General features: G+C 41.9%; 1 protein-coding gene across 1 annotated transcript; it reads right to left on the reverse strand.

The window, feature by feature from the left end:
* Positions 1–285: 285 nt before the first annotated feature.
* snx27a (sorting nexin 27a) lies at positions 286–14,965 on the reverse strand. The gene is made up of 13 exons (XM_065470661.1): positions 14,516–14,965; positions 11,323–11,548; positions 10,704–10,896; positions 10,397–10,461; positions 9,556–9,660; positions 9,382–9,460; positions 8,932–9,095; positions 7,393–7,482; positions 6,552–6,701; positions 5,729–5,857; positions 5,405–5,464; positions 5,182–5,230; positions 286–4,712 (listed from the first exon to the last, which is right to left on the reverse strand). The coding sequence occupies exons 1-13, from the start codon at positions 14,824–14,826 to the stop codon at positions 4,642–4,644; spliced, it is 1,692 nt and encodes a 563-aa protein (XP_065326733.1). The 5' UTR covers positions 14,827–14,965; the 3' UTR covers positions 286–4,641.
* Positions 14,966–15,776: the final 811 nt, after the last annotated feature.

The raw sequence follows: 15,776 nt of genomic DNA on the forward strand, positions 1-15,776 counted from the left end.
GTGTGCTGAACCTTGATTTCTTCTGTGACATTCAGATGGTAGGAACAGAATTTGGTACACACATTAAAGCATGGATGCATCCTGCTTTGTATCAGTAGCTCAGGCTACTGCAAATCTGAAGCAACTGTGTGATGTTATCATGTCAGGAATGTTTTCAGCAGCTTACTGGAACTGTGTCATGAAAAAGAAGGGGGTCCAAGCCAGCACCAGCGGGGCACAGTTGATGCTGATGAGTGTACGCTTGGAGGGGAGTAAAAGAAAGCAGATCAATAGGATATTTTCCCAATATATAACTTTATTTAAAATATTGTTACAATTTATTACTCTACACAACATTTTCAAAACGTTTTTTCTCTTTTTCTTACACTGGTTAGTAAACCTTCATGGATAATTTTAGATATAAAACTCTCCATTTTTCCTTTTTTTTCTCTTTTTTTTTTTTTTTTTAGCCTCAGGTGTTAATGATGTCTTTATACACTTAGTAAATGAGACACCGCTTCTCTTTTAAACACCTTTTCTCTGTGTGTTTCACAAACGTTCCCCTCCTCGACACACACTCACACACGCGCGCGCACACAAACACACACACACAAAAAAAGATCACTGGTGGCTCTAACATTGTACACTATAATTTCCCCAATCTTTATAGTTTCTTTTTTTTAAATAAATAAAAGTTCTGAGTTGGAGAAACAAGAGTGCATTATTATTATTTTTTTTTGTCAGAAGAATATTCTTTTACTTTTTAAAACAGCTATTTACAGGTTATGCTGGAGATAGCAACAAGGCTTAGATTTGTAATCAACGTCGGTGTCAGCTTGCAATGGGAAAGCCCCCGTGTCTGTAAGCAATGAATAGAAATTAATCACATGGAGGCGAGCACTTTTTGAACACCAATTACATCCACCCTTCAGATTAGTCATAGGGAGGACACATCAGCTAAAAACAGACAAGCCTACAGCTAATGTGCTCTGACCCAGATGTGCATTCCAGAGGTCCAAAGACATCAAGTTTACGGAAAAAAGCTGCTGACGACACCAACATAACCTCTGGACGAAGTCCCAGTGTCAAAAAAACAAAAAACAAAATCAAAATTTCAAACAGAGATTAAGCGACTTGCTGCAGCGTTCAAACAAACAGGCCTTCATATATTATCTGCCACTGAGAGATGTTATGAAAATCAGCACTGATTTGGCACACAAGACTCAGAAAACTGATGTGTTACTATAGCAACAGTATCATGTAGATGAGCGTTTCAGTGCTGGTTAGTGACGAAGACAAACTTTCTGAGCCCTCGTGTGCAGTCCACGCATGGACATTTTTTATTCTGCCATCACCACGTTTGCATTCACGTCATCTGTTAACCTCTTACAATCCACCCCGTTTGCTGGTGACCTAGTGCTAGGACAACAGGGACAACAGCAAACCCAAATGGGGAAAAAAAAGCAGATTGGGAGAACCGTGAGGACAAAAATGGACGTATGCGGATTAATCTGAATGTTAATGGTTCTGGAAATGTGCTCGTTTAACATGCAGCTAAATCGCAACCAGGTCCCCGGTGACCTGCTGGATGTTAAAAGCTTAAGCACTGTGTGAAAATTTCATCTCATCTTCATAATTAATCACTCACTTTGAAGCCCAGGTGGGCCACGGCACCGCAAATACGCTGACAAACAGAAAGTAACAAACACAGATCGACTGTACAAAGACATGCTTTTTAACATTCCCGTCATCTCTTAGCTGTCACCTACGCGCTGCTTTCTATGACATTTAGCTCACAGAAGAAACGTCTCAAACGGACAACAGCTCACAGGATAAACACACCTGCCTGTGACTGAGCTTAAGATGGCATCTGGTGCAGACAAGACAAACCGAACCAGCGCGAAAAGAAAAGGAAAAAAAACAAAAAACAACTAAACAAAAAACAAAAAAACACAGGGAAAACAGCAGCTTTCTAAAAGCCTATTCACAGCAGCACGAGCCACGGGGACAGAGAACAAACATCAAACAGTAAAAAACACCGCTTTGAATACATTATTGGGAGGACCGAGTCAGTTGGCTGACAGGAATAAAAGGAACAGAGGCTGCACTGAGCGTGTGGAGACAACGTGGTGCTGCCACGGCAACCGCATCTCCTGCGCTGACGGGAGACCAACCTGGAGAGAGTACGAGCAGAGGACAGACAAACCCGCACGCAAGCACACAATCTGGCAACCTCCTTTCTAGCTTATACCCCCCACCCCCAAATAATAATAAAAAAACCCATCATGGTTGAATAGCTTTGATTCTTATGTCATCCATCTCTAAATTGCCTATTACTCTGCCTGTCAAAATGCCCATCCTGCATTGCAGTTTTTTCCCCTCTTATTCCAGCTACTTGTAATGTGTTGCAAAGAACAAACAAACATGATACTACACTGAGGTATGTATTTCTATAAACTCCTGTATAAATGAGGCCTGTGCTCAGAAGCAACAATTGGGCTGCAATTAAAATATTTTGTGCGGCTGCAACAGTTCTGTGAGAGTAGCAGGGAGCTGGATTGGTGGCATTGGGGGTGGGGGGGTGCGCGTATGTACGCTACGCTGAAAAAGCATGTGAGCGGCAAGGAATGTTTGCTAGACAATAGGAGACGCTTCCCCATTTGTCTCCATCTGTCTGGCGTCTCTGCTGTCGTACAGATACAAAACCCCCATCTTCATTTGCTGGCTCTGACACCGGCAGCTCATCAGACGCGGCCAATCAGAGCCTAAAAGCTTATCAGCAATGTCAATGATAAACACAGAGGACACACTCTGGCACAGCACACAAACATGCCCCAAGGTAACCGACTGAGAACAAATATACGGCTAAAACCTAGGCCTAAAATGAACATTTATATAGCCGAAACCTAATTTGAACTGTTTCAACTAATTTCAACTTCAGAGTAAAGGAAAACTTGGACCCGCGCTCTAACAATTAGTGTCAGTTTCAGGGATTTTTTTGGGCTTTTTTCCCCACCCAATGCTAAGATAAACTAGTAGCCCTTGGTAAGATTAAACAAAACTTAAATCAATACATGCATGGAAAGAATCCGTGATTTTTCTTTCTTGTCAGCATGTAAATCTGCTTTCTACACATTTCAGGTGAGAGAAGAGTAAAATCCGACTTTTACAGAGATAACACGAGTAAACCCGAACTGTAAAATAATCATGAAATTATATTATATGTGCACATTAACACATACACAACTAATACTGTATTCATTTAGGTGCAGCAGGAGGGGGACAGATGACTGCACTGCTATGTATGCTGATGGCTCACACAACCTTATGCATCATCTACTTTCTGCAGCACACGTGCACACACCCCATCTATCCTCCTGACTCTTGGTTAATGGACAAATTGCAGTGGAGTGATACTTTTGGGTGAGTTACAGAGCCAGAGGCATCAGTCTTTAGGAAAGTCTGAGAAGACTCCTCATACGTATGCTCTGCTGCTCCCTGCTGCCTGCTCAGGTAACTGCAGGCATTACAATCAAAACTCCCTGTTCGCCTTCACAATCTGTCGACAAGACAGCCCACATATAAGGTGTGAAATTTCCCAAAAAACGCTTTGGCCCGTCAACCTTTTGTTCCAGAAATTACTCCTGCACAGAGCTAAAAATGAGAACGCCTCCTCTCCTCAGCTTCCAAGCCCTGCAAAATTCACCACAACAAAACACACACTGGTGGGGGGGGTAGCCATACTAACATTAATGGGCTGACTGCCAACAGATGTTGCTCTGTAGTCAAGGTGAAAAATGGAAATTAGTTATAGCATCTCGAATGAAATTCAGTTAGCGTTTCACTGTGTTATCTCAAGAAACCAGTTATTACAGCTCTTATATTAATCTATATTTTATCAGAAGTAAGATTGTTAAACATACAAATAATTACAAACACATTCTCTCAACATCTGTTTCATGTAGTTACATTTGTGCCGTTTATGAATTCTGATGAAACAGAGGACTCCAGAGACATAAAACACAACTTCTGCGTTAATGTCCAGCATCGGCGTAAAGCATGATTTTACTTTCGTCCTTTATCACAACCGTGAAAGAACCACCGAACTCCTTATTTTTTTTCTGTTTCCCTCCATTATTATTTTCATTTCAGCTCAGTTCAGCAGACAAGGTCACCGCCGCGGGATCTGGATGGGTCCTGTTGGAAAAACTGAACGTCACAATCTCAATTCCGGACTGTCAGCTCTCTCGACAAGCGGCGTTTCACTGCGGCGCTCCCTTCGCGTTGTGGTGACCCTGACCAATCACATGCTGTGGTGAGAATTCTCTCATGTCTTGCCTCACATCATGGGGCAGATGCATGGAGGAAAACAACAGTTACACTATGGAGGATCTAATAAGTGACGTGAAAGTTGGCTCTTGTTTATCTTCTTTCGATGCTCTTCCTACTGTTTGCATGTGTGTGTCTATATGTGTGTGTGTGTCCCTGGGTTCGGCAAGTGTTAATAATCCAATTTCCCAAGTCGGTCACTTCCAGTTCGTTTTTGGGGCAGGGTTCGCCTCGAGTCTGTCACTCAGTACTGTGTTTGTCGATGGGCTCTCTCTGGGGTGGCTGTGATGATGCAAGTGGACCAGTTTTAGTTCGTGATGACAAGTGACGGCTTTAGGAAGTTGCAATCTCTCCCCCTAGGTGGCGCCATCCCTTCTGCTGCGTCTCCAGAGGAGGCAGAAACTCTGCAACATAGATAAGACGATTCAGAATAGGAGGAAGTTGAAGACGCTGTGAATTAATTACTGCACAGTCCCTGTGCAGCATCCTGAAGCCCTCGCCTCTTATCTGAATGTCCTCAGCTTTCTCAGGCCTCAGCTGTCTGTTATCCTCCTGCCTTTGCGGTCTCTTGTCCATATTTCATTACATTTCACGTAAGTTTTTACCATAATGCACAAAAATAAAAGCATGCATGAAATCTTATCCCTGCCCTTGACATTTTAACTTCTGTCATATTGGATTTCTTTGTTTTTTTGCATAATTCATACCGCCTGATGTGTGCCATCAATCAAAACATAACTCTGTACCAGATCTGAATGCAAATTTCTTTATGATTTGCCTCTGATCAAATTGGAGGCTCTAATCTTTCAGTGATGCTGTTTATCTCTTTGAATTGAGGGCAAAAAGGAGCACAAAAAAACGCTTGCTGCTTACCGTTGTTGCTGCAGTTTTTGTTGTCTTTATCGGACGCTTCTTCCTCAACCTGAGAGCAAAGAAATCAATACACCAGAAATATAAGACTAATCATTTTAAAGAAAAGACTAAAGAAAGGCTCCTGGATTTAAATAGAATGCAAGAACAGGCTATGTTTAGAAAAGCAAAGCTGGCATAGAGTTGCATGCTTCCCAGAATGAAAGAGGAAAGGAGTGGTTCTTACCTGTTTCCTCCACTTCAGCTCACAAAAGATCCGCTCAAAGCACTCGTGCATGTAGTTGAACTGGGAGGGAAAAGTAGACGTTATTGTTATCCAGGCTTCTATTACACCACAATTAGGAGAGTCACTGTGTAAAAGTCATGTTTCTGTTCACTTTTCCTGCTTCTCATTACTAAAGATTTTATTACACGTGAAGGAAAGTGGGTTGATTAAAAAAATCGGGGATTTTCCTATTTATTAAGCGTTTGTTCCCGTCAAGGTGTGTCACTCTAAAAGCTGCTAACACAACAAAAAACCAGAGAACGGAGCACTTGGGTGTACACTTACATACGGAGTGAAGATCTTGACCCAGCGAGGTTTCTTTTCTCCTCTGGCATACTCAAAGCAGAAAGCCATCCCCTCCTCGTCCGTGTCCCAGCGCTGCATCTCCCCCCACTCAAAAGCTATTACCTGGTTCTGAGAGAGAGAAACAAGAGATGATAGAAGTTAAGCTCCATGCACAGAAATCTATACAGTGGTCCTTCGTTTATCGCGGAAGTTGCGTTCTAAAAATAACCCGCGATAAGTGAAATCCGTGAAGTAGCCAACTTTATTTTTTACAATTATAGATGTTTTAAGGCTGTAAAAAAACCCACTTCACACTTTATACAATTTTCTCAGACAGGCATGAACATGTTCACATTTTTCTCTCTTGTTTAAACACTCTCAAAGTTCAAACTTTGTAGAAAAATAAGTCCAGTATTATAGAATGAAACCAAAGGCACCCGCAGGTGACAACATTTCGTCGACAGTGTTGCATTTGTTGGGGAGAAAACTTACAAACATACAGTACAGCACTTCAGAGTCACACTGCTAGTGATCGAAGATGTATGTAAATTTGACAAGCTGAACGCATTCTGTACTGTGCAGGAGATACAGCACGAGATTGACTTACAATGCTCTACAGCCAATCAGGACGCAGAACACAATGCGCTGTAAAAAAAAAAACAACAAAAAACAAAAAAAACCCCAAAAAAACAAAGCATGCAAAATTGCACCAAAAAAATCCGCGAAACAGCGAGACCGCGAAAGGTGAACCGCATTATAGCGAGGGAGCACTGTATTGACGTTTAGCTTAAAAATATAAAACTTTATCTATTTAAATGCTCACCTCCAGCGTGCCGTCCTCAGTGCAAGCATGCAACTTGAAGTGATTGATGCTGATCGCCGTGATGACGTGGCCCTTCCTTCTGGAGTCACAAGAGCAGTGGGGGAAGACCACCTCGTTGTAGCCCTCGCATGTCCGCAATAGACTCAGGTACTACAGTATTACAGAGGAAAAGTAACAGTCAACTTCATTTTCCTCCACAGTACACACTAAGGAAAGAAGTTAACTTATGAGAAATCTCATTACTGATGTGACAATGCTGTTTTTTTTACTGTTAACACATTTGAGCTGATGGAGCAGAGTCGGTCTCAGAAGAGCTTACAGTTTGAGCTGTGAGGACTGACTCACAATGTGGATGAACTACAACACTGCACTCACGTCCCCGCGTCTCTATTATACAAACACGGCTGTAGATCCAAGTAAAGTATATGTAATTTATCTGCTTTTTATTTCTTTTTAAGTTTAGAAAACCATGCTGAATACTTCCTAACATTTGGAGCTATTAGATTGCTTGTCGACACGTGAATGAACAAATAAATGAACCTTTTTCCTTCTAAGGCTGACATTCAAAGCCTCAGAAATGCTGCGTGAAAGCAGTAACATAGCTGCGAATGTCATCCAAATTTACACACATGCCACTTTCAGTTAATGTTCAACAAATATTCAAATAAACCCAATTCCTTTATCTCTCTTTACACCACAGAGGGCTGAATTCTGAAGTGTGAAAGGCTTTTGAGACTGTCCATTTTTTTTGGTAGTGTTTTGGTGATAGCGCTGGTCAGCAGGCACAAAGTGTACTTATTCCAATCCCCTTCCTGAACAAAGACTGGTCTGTGGTACTGACCGTGGCCATCTTGCGCTGCTCTGCCAGTTTCTGCAGCTGGTAGGATTTGTCCTCTGTTTTTATGAATCCCTTCTTCACATCATCCAGTGCCTACACGGGCAGGGAGAGGGGATGGGGAGACACAACATTTATCATTTAAGGTCATAAAATATAAACACATGTATACATTAAAGTCATTCATCATGAAGGCATTCTCCCTCGTGTGAGAAATTCAAACAATGACCGTAAAAATTAGGTATGTGAATTTTTAGGCAGTCATGATGCATTTATATATTTTTTTATTGAAGCCTTCTAGCCCATAACTTTAATGCTTTGGTTCACTCTCGTCTCACAGTGTCATTTCTGGCTGCAGCAGGCAGCTGTGCACCAACTGTTCAGCCTCTCTCTCAGCTGTCTTCTGAGAGCGTGAGAATATTAGAGTTATATTTGCCAGGTACAAATAAATGAAAGTGTACTTCATAACTGTGCGTGTAAAAAACTGCTTTTCACTGATATAACAATCTTTACCAGCTTAGTGGGTTATATGTTACCATTGTGTTCCCAACTTTGCCCCCTTGGACAAACCCCACAAAAGTCATGGAGTTATTGCAGGTTTGCACACACTGGTGTGATTCTTTTTCATGAGGCACGCTTTAATGGGCCACTGCTGAACTTTGCATGCTTATCATGCTTCAGCTAGTGACCTTTACTGGTCAGTGGACAGCCTGTAGGTGGGTACTGAAGCTAATTTTAGTGAATTTAAATGAGGAGTATTTTTCTCAAGTTCACCTCTTCTACTTGAAAAACTGTGGAGGTTTTTGTGGATGTATTTGCATGAAAACTGACCCCGAGGTGGGGCTTTGACCAGCTGAGAAATTATTCACTTTGGGTGCCAACCCAGATCTGGATCCAGACAATTTAATAACATTGTGAGACAGGGCAAAAATGGACATTTCACATCGTATCTCCATAAACGCATATTTAGCTGAAAGAAGAAGAACCTGGGGATCATCTTGATGTCCTCGGGAAAAGGAAAAAAGACAGAGACTCTATTCGCCCATCTTGTGAAGGGAATTTTTCAGCCTCGGAAGAAGTATGCTATCTCCGAGCGCTCTTTTATTAGGGTGACATTATAGGTAGAGGTTTCTGTTATAGTCTGTGTCCAGAATTATAACAGAAAATACTCCTAAGCTAGAAATAATTCAGTCATCACAAAGCGAGAAAGCAGCTAGCAGGTGCCACAGCAGCTCACCTGGTTGAGCAAGTGACCTTTATGCTAAAGGCTGCAGCAGGGATCCAGGCTCTAGTCTGGTCCAGAACATTCCCTGCATGTCAGGACCGATCCAGGGATCTTTTGCTCGTTAGGCCAATGTGTAAACCACTACACTATGGAGCCACTGAGACCAGTATGATCAGTTTAGTGTAAATCAGCAGTGTAATTGACCAACTTTCCCTCAATATGTTTAAGCATTTTCAGCTCAGAAGAATAAACTCTGAATCAAATCACTGTGTTCAGCTCCCCGAAATCCACGGCAAGAGGAATTCAATTACTGTTATTACCTGGTGAAAGCAGTAGTGCAGTGCCAGCGGATTGTCTCTGAGCAACTCCTCCTCTTGGAAGCTGAACAACCATTTGCGGAGTGCTAAGCAGGTCCCCGGGACGGCCGACGTGTAGTTCTGCACATATAGCTTGTGGGGAAACTCGTTAGGCGCCAGCTTCCGCACTGCAACAAAAACCGGGTAGAAGGAGAAGGGTGATGAACGGGGTTTGTTACTTAAAAAAAACAAAACAAACATACTAGTAACCTATACCAAAATACCTGCCCTTGCTGCCCATGATTACTCATATACCCAGAGGCCCAGTGATTTAAATTCAGAGGGTTTTATTTATTTTTAGTGGTCATGTCATAAACCCCCGAAACAGGATGTGCAAATTAAACAGGAGAGAATGTGAAAAAAGGTCAGACATCTTTCCATGTGAAGTGCAACAAACACACGTGCAGCTCTTACCAAAGGAGTGGTTGATAACTTCAAACAGAGCAAAGTAGCTCGCCATAATACTGTCCATCCCAACCTTCATCACTAATGCCTAGAGAAGATCAACACAACATCAGTTAGTTGTGGGAAAAAAAAACTGATGGAAAATATTGTACAACATAGCTGTACAACTGGGAGTGATCTTACCTGATACACCTGGTCTGTGGTACTGTTCTTACGGACTCTGACGGAGATGGTGGTCTTGTCTGGTAGGGCTATCCGCAGTTCTACATCTGACACGCCGTTGTAGTTCTGTACAGTGAAGCCAAACAGAATGAGAACAGCTGTAGAGCTGTGTTTACCCCAGTGGATTAATGAGGGTTTGTACGTGCTTGTTTGAATATGCAAGCCTTTGTTTGTTCTAAGTTACCACTAAGTACTTGTGGATTAAAAAACACAAACAAAAAACCAACAAGCCATAGCCAAACAAGAATTACAATCTGCAAGAAGTCTTAATCCCCCAAATTGCGCTTCTTTAAATGTGGGATTACATCAGTTCATTGGTATTTGTTTTGTTGCTGCACTTCCTTAAAACACTAGCAAGGTAACCAATTTCCAGCCTGCCTCACTGGCCAACACAGCTCTCAACTAAGCTCCCTTTAACCAGTGAAAGCTAAATGATACTAAATGATTCTCAAAATGGGCCAGAACAGTTTAAATACAGCTTAAGAGACTTGGAGTCAGATCTAATGCTGTACCCCCCCACACACACACACACATTTTTGAGTTTGAATTCCTATAATTATGGAATACAAACAATAACATCTTCAGAAATTAAATCAATAACTAAGATAGTACATATCTGATAATATAATATAATAAACAAAAAAAATGTACTGTGAGCACTGCGCCAATTCAGAAAGTCACAAGTTGTGCACATGGAGAAAAGTTGTAACAGTTTGGTAGGAAAAGAAAGTTCAAACCGCAATATTTCAACACCCAGAATAAAAAGTCGCATTGCTACAACAATAATGCATGAGATGCATACCTCATCTGATTCCGAGAGAAACTCCTGCATGATGTCACTCTCCCCAATCACCCGCACAGAGCACACTAGAGACGAATAGGAAGGGAAAAGAAAAATGGCGAGCAATATATTAAATCAAGGTAAATGAAATAAACAAAGGGCAGCTAAATAACACTATGAATCCAGTGTTTAGATTTACTCTGTAATTTAGAAAACTAATAACAGTGGGTGCATGGGGTATTTTCCATCCTAACTACATATTCAATATTTAAATACATTTAAATTCTTCTGGGACAGCAGAGCTAGTGATCTGTCCAAATCATCTTACCTCGCTCGAGATATTCCTCCAAGCCTCTACGTCGTGCATCCAGCTGCTGTTCCGAGAGGGAGAAGGGCCATTTACCAGGAAGCTTTGGGAAGTTGAAGTTGGAGAATTCCCTTTTCAGGTTCTGGTGCAGGATGGCAAACTCACGATAGCGTTTTGAACACAGCTGCCTCCCTGACATATACACATTGTATACCTAGATGCATAAAAACAAACATGAAGCAACTTTAGAGAAGAACGAGAGAAGGAAATGATTGCATCAGAGGGTTAAAAGTTTTCTTTCTACCACAGCATTAAAAAAACATGTTTAGAGCAACCACAGGAAGCCGTTTCTTCTGTTTAGTTTTTTTTCAAGAAAGAATTTAAGGTAACAGTGTTGCCTCTACAGCTGCCTCGGGAGGACGGACCACCTCCTGAGGTGAGATGGGTTGAAAGATCTTTAAGAACTGTCTTTAGATCGAACGCTTAAGCTCAAACATGTTATTCCATTTAAAACTGAAGATGGACAGGTCCAAAAGTATTTTAAAAATCAGGCAAACACACACTCATGGCCGCCCTCTCCACCCTTCCAGAGAAGCCCTGTCCCAGGCGGAAACATGTCAACTGTCAAATCAGCACTTACCACAAACCTCTCGGAGTGCTGTTCTACGTGCTTGTATGTGGGAATAGAAATGGGCACGGCCTGCTTGTCACTGTAGTCGTAGTTGGGCTGGACTTCCTCTCCTCCTTCCAAACCGTCAGCCTCCTGAGGTGGAACAGACAGCACAGCCAGAACCAGCTCCTTCTCCCCAGCACGGATCAGGTCCACCACCTGCTTATGAGTTGCACCTTCCACGTTCACGCCATTACTAGAAAAAAGAGAGAAAGAGTGCAGGAGAAACATGAGGCAAAGGGGAGGAAGAAGCAGCTCTGACTTGTTCTCACACATTCAGACTATATTTAAAAATGGAAGTTCATTCAACTCTCTACAAAAAAGGGAATGACGGATACAATTCAAAGCATTTAAAAATACCTCTGGAGAGATATTAAACTCTCTCCAGATTCCAATTCTATACATCAAATCAATGCATCTTCCAAAAGAAAAAAAAAGGATCTGTCACTATTATAAGCAGTTAAATTTAAAGCTAGACTGGTACAAAACAAACTTAAAAAAAGAAAGCCTTTGTCCTGAGCTTTGACCGAAGGGATTTGGAATGTGAGAAACAACCACACTGATAGATAAACTGCACTTGGTGCGGGCTGGTTATGTCGCAGCTGATAACTGATGCACTTAATGCAGTCACTACTGCCACAGATCAATGCAGCTGGGATTACAGTAACACAGTATAATCTATACATCGTTCGAATAAAACTGGTACTCTTTTAGCTGCTAATGTACGCACTGTCCTAACATACTGTCTGGTAATATCAGCCCATTGTTCCCCATTTACTAACACAAGGCTGTGAGGCTTAAGCAACTAGGTTGGCTCCCATGTCCTTTTTCTCCTGGTGCCTTTTTGACTTCGCTGAGAGCAGATGGCACAAGCATCAGGTGTCTTTGCTAATCTTCCAATGAGAAACTGTGGGACAGACACTGAAAAGGAGGGGACGAGGAAAAGTGTGGGCGTAGGCCTGCCCATTGATTGCCATGTTAGACGTAGCATTTATCTGCGTAGTGTCACTGACTTAAAATAGGAAGTTAAACATACAGAAAAAGAAGGGGTGGACATAATAGTTAATAGAAGAAGATTTGGAGTGGGGTGATGGGGGGAGCTAATCTGAGTTGTTTGAGTGAAAAGCCAAATTAAGGGTGGGACAGAACGAAAAGGGTGAAACCGTCGTCATGACTACAATGTAAATTTGGCTAAGGCAGAAATAAAAAAAAGTATTAATAGTTTTAATCACTGCTTAGTGGAACTGTTTGATGAAATATTACTCAGAGCTTAAAATGAAACTAACAATAATAAAGAAATAATAATATAAAAGAATTATATGCGAGCAGATATGTGTGTCTTGCAGGCTTTTACTGTTATTAATTATATTTTTATCAGCCATTCCACTTGTTACTCTTTACTGTAAAATAAACTCGCTGGTCAAAACTGATAAAAGCTCACTGATTAACAGTCAACTGATCCCCTAATTTGGCAGCTCGGAGGCACAGTGGTTTACACTCTGAGTACAGAGTCATGGGTTCAAACCCGTGGGGAGTTTTCATGTTCTGCCCATGATTCTGTGGGTTTTTCCCCAGCTGCTCTGGTTTCTCCCACCTCAGAAAACCGTACCAGGTTAACGGTGCTTATGTGGGCCCAGGATGCTCTCGCAAGAGAGGTTCTCGATCACTAGTTTCACTTCCCGGTTATATAAAGTTTTACAAGTTGAACTTTATTGAACACAGCATTATCTTCTAAAAACACACACAAGGGCAAAGCAAGGTCAAGGTTTTATTTTGTTTCCCCTTTTTCGAGTCTTTTAAGGAAATCATGAAAAAAAAAAACCCCAACTCTATGCTCACTCAGGCAGTAGTGATACACTCAGACAAGAAACACCACCTGAGCTGCTTACTGTAAATAAAGTACATTGCTGGCTTTCTTTGTTTGCTAAGCCTTTGAAAGTAAAATGCTGACAACTAACATATTTAACCGGCTGAAGTCCAGTTATGAGGCTTTTTTTTGCAAAATGGTCAAACGGGTTAACAGGTCACATGATAAGTATTGCCTCTATCATATGACAGCAGAAAGAATTAATGAGTAAAAAAACAAAAAAACAACGGAAAACAACATGCTGATGCCTCAGCAAATGGAAGTAAGAGCAGTGTTCCTTCTTTACGGTTTCTGTTCTTCCTTTTTCTAAGTGAGCTTTATTGCTCCACTGTCAAGTGACATCAACACTACTCAAACTTAACACTGATTTTAAACGTAAGCAAGAGAGTTTGTAAGAACTGCTCTATTTCCATTAACACTTCAGGTTTTACTGAAGGCCAGGGCTTTACATTCCTGCTTGTAGATTTGTTCACTTGGCTGACATTATTACAGGTTCTGTGTATGGACACATTTCCTGTTACATTTAAATACCAGCTATGACTCAAAGGGAAGCAGTGTTTCACCGAACGCTGATAAATGGAAAGAGACTTGAAAGCAGACTTGACGAATGCTGGCACGATAGATAAGAGTGTCAACAAAACATAAAAGCACTTCTAAAATGATCTCTTCACGTATATCAAACCCACTCAAGGTTACATATAGCGATAGAAAAAAAGCAAACCCTAAAAATCAATAGAAAGCACCTAAAACTTCCCATGTAAACAGCACGGCTGGTGCGAATGCTAGCCAGTGAAAGCAAGTAAGACCACACACTCCTGTCATATGATGCTGAATTTGAGTGACAACACTGCCATCCTCTGTCATTTCACAGGCTAAGAACACATATCAACACTGTTATGCATATGACAACGCAGTGGAAAGTGAACTGTCGTCTAAATGTCGTCCTCCATCTCCCGCTGGAGCTGACACTGAGCAAGGAGCTAGCCAAACACATTAGCTACCTGGCTCGCTAGCGAGCTACAGCTAATCAACATGCACAGGCTGTTGTCCAACTTATGTAAGCTGGTTAGCTTTCTAGTTATCTCACCGGAGCTACAGCCTTAAATATTTACTCAGGTCAAAACGCTCCAAAGCTGAATAATTAATAAACTAGTGAGTTACTTTAATGGCAACAAGAAACAAACCTCAAAGACGGAATAACACATGCTTGAAACTGGATCCACACAGGCTAAACTGGGTAGCTAGCTCCAATTGCTAACTCCGCGTCCTAACTGGAGGGGACAGAAGCTGACTTACACCTCCAGGATCCTGTCACCCTTCACTATCCCGGCTCGGTCCGCAGCACCTCCGGGTAAAACAGCGCTGACATGCTGAAGAGGGGCGTACAGCTCCCCGTTGATGCTCCGAAGCTGTCCTCCTTCGCTCACTTGACCGCGGACATTGAACCCGTAGCCGGACTCCGACTTGACGATCCTGACTATCCGCGGTCCCGATGTGACCATTGCTGCGCCGTGGCCCGCGGTGCCAGCCGACGAACCGACAACCGGACCGTTACGGGATGCCGAAGGGAGAACGGGCCGAGTTTCATCGCCTCCTACATCCGCCATCTTATTCACAGGCACTACCCCTCTCCAAGTCGGCGTCTTCCAGCAAATTCAAAACAACACTCGGTCTCCGATCCTCTCTGTGAGGTTAGCTCCACAGACCGACTCTGTTGGTGATAACCCGCCCCCTGGCAGCGTCACGGGACACGGCTATGCAACGTGACCTGCCGGAGGCGTCACCGAAAGTGTGTTGTTTACTCTCGCTTCCATTCAACGCATTGAATGAAACAATGTCGTCGTTGATTAAAAAGCATTCTTAATCCCTTTATTTTCTACTAAACCCTTTCTGTTTTATCTTAGCAGACAAAGAGTGCCAGTGATTGCATTTAAATGATGCTGCAAACTTTGCAAACGGCTGGAGTTAAAGGATGAGAGGGACCCAACCACTGTTGAGAAATATAAATGTATTTCCCCCCCACAATTTTAGTTATGATTCTACAGAGGAATCCAGAAATAAAGACGTTATAATTATAAATATGTACAGCATTTTATCAGACATGTACACATGTGCTGTAAAAATATTTAGCCCTTTTCTGATTTCTTCTATTATTTTAATATTACAGATAACCTCGAGTAAATACAAAATGCAAGTTTTAAATAATTATTTCATTTATTACCAGAAAAAATAAACTATATACACCTACCTTACCCTGCACTCACCCCCTAACCTAATAACTGGTTTTGCCACCCTTGGTAGCAAGAACTGCAATTCAATTCTTTTGTGAGTCTTTCCCAAAAGCATTGGATTGGAGTCCAATGGTGATGTCTGTCCACTCTTCTTTGCAGAAATGTTTTTATTCACCCACATTGGAGGGTTTGTGAGCTTGAACGACCTGTTTAAAGCCATGCCAAAGCATCTCAAATGGTTTTTAGTCGAGACTCTGACTAGGCCACTCCAAAATCTCAATTTTGTCCTTTTTGAGCCGTTCAGAGCTGAACTTGTTGGTGTGTTT

This window comes from Pelmatolapia mariae, linkage group LG22 (assembly GCF_036321145.2).
Source record: "Pelmatolapia mariae isolate MD_Pm_ZW linkage group LG22, Pm_UMD_F_2, whole genome shotgun sequence".
Classification (NCBI taxonomy): domain Eukaryota; kingdom Metazoa; phylum Chordata; class Actinopteri; order Cichliformes; family Cichlidae; genus Pelmatolapia; species Pelmatolapia mariae.

Coding starts and splice junctions, on each gene's coding strand:
- snx27a (XM_065470661.1), bottom strand. CDS start 14,826: ATGGCGGATGTAGGAGGCGATGAAACTCGGCCCGTTCTCCCTTCGGCA. Junction 9,096..9,381: donor AGTTATCAACCACTCCTTTG/GTAAGAGCTGCA, acceptor TTTTTGTTGCAG/TGCGGAAGCTGGCGCCTAAC. Junction 5,465..5,728: donor TCAAGATCTTCACTCCGTAT/GTAAGTGTACAC, acceptor TTTCCCTCCCAG/TTCAACTACATGCACGAGTG.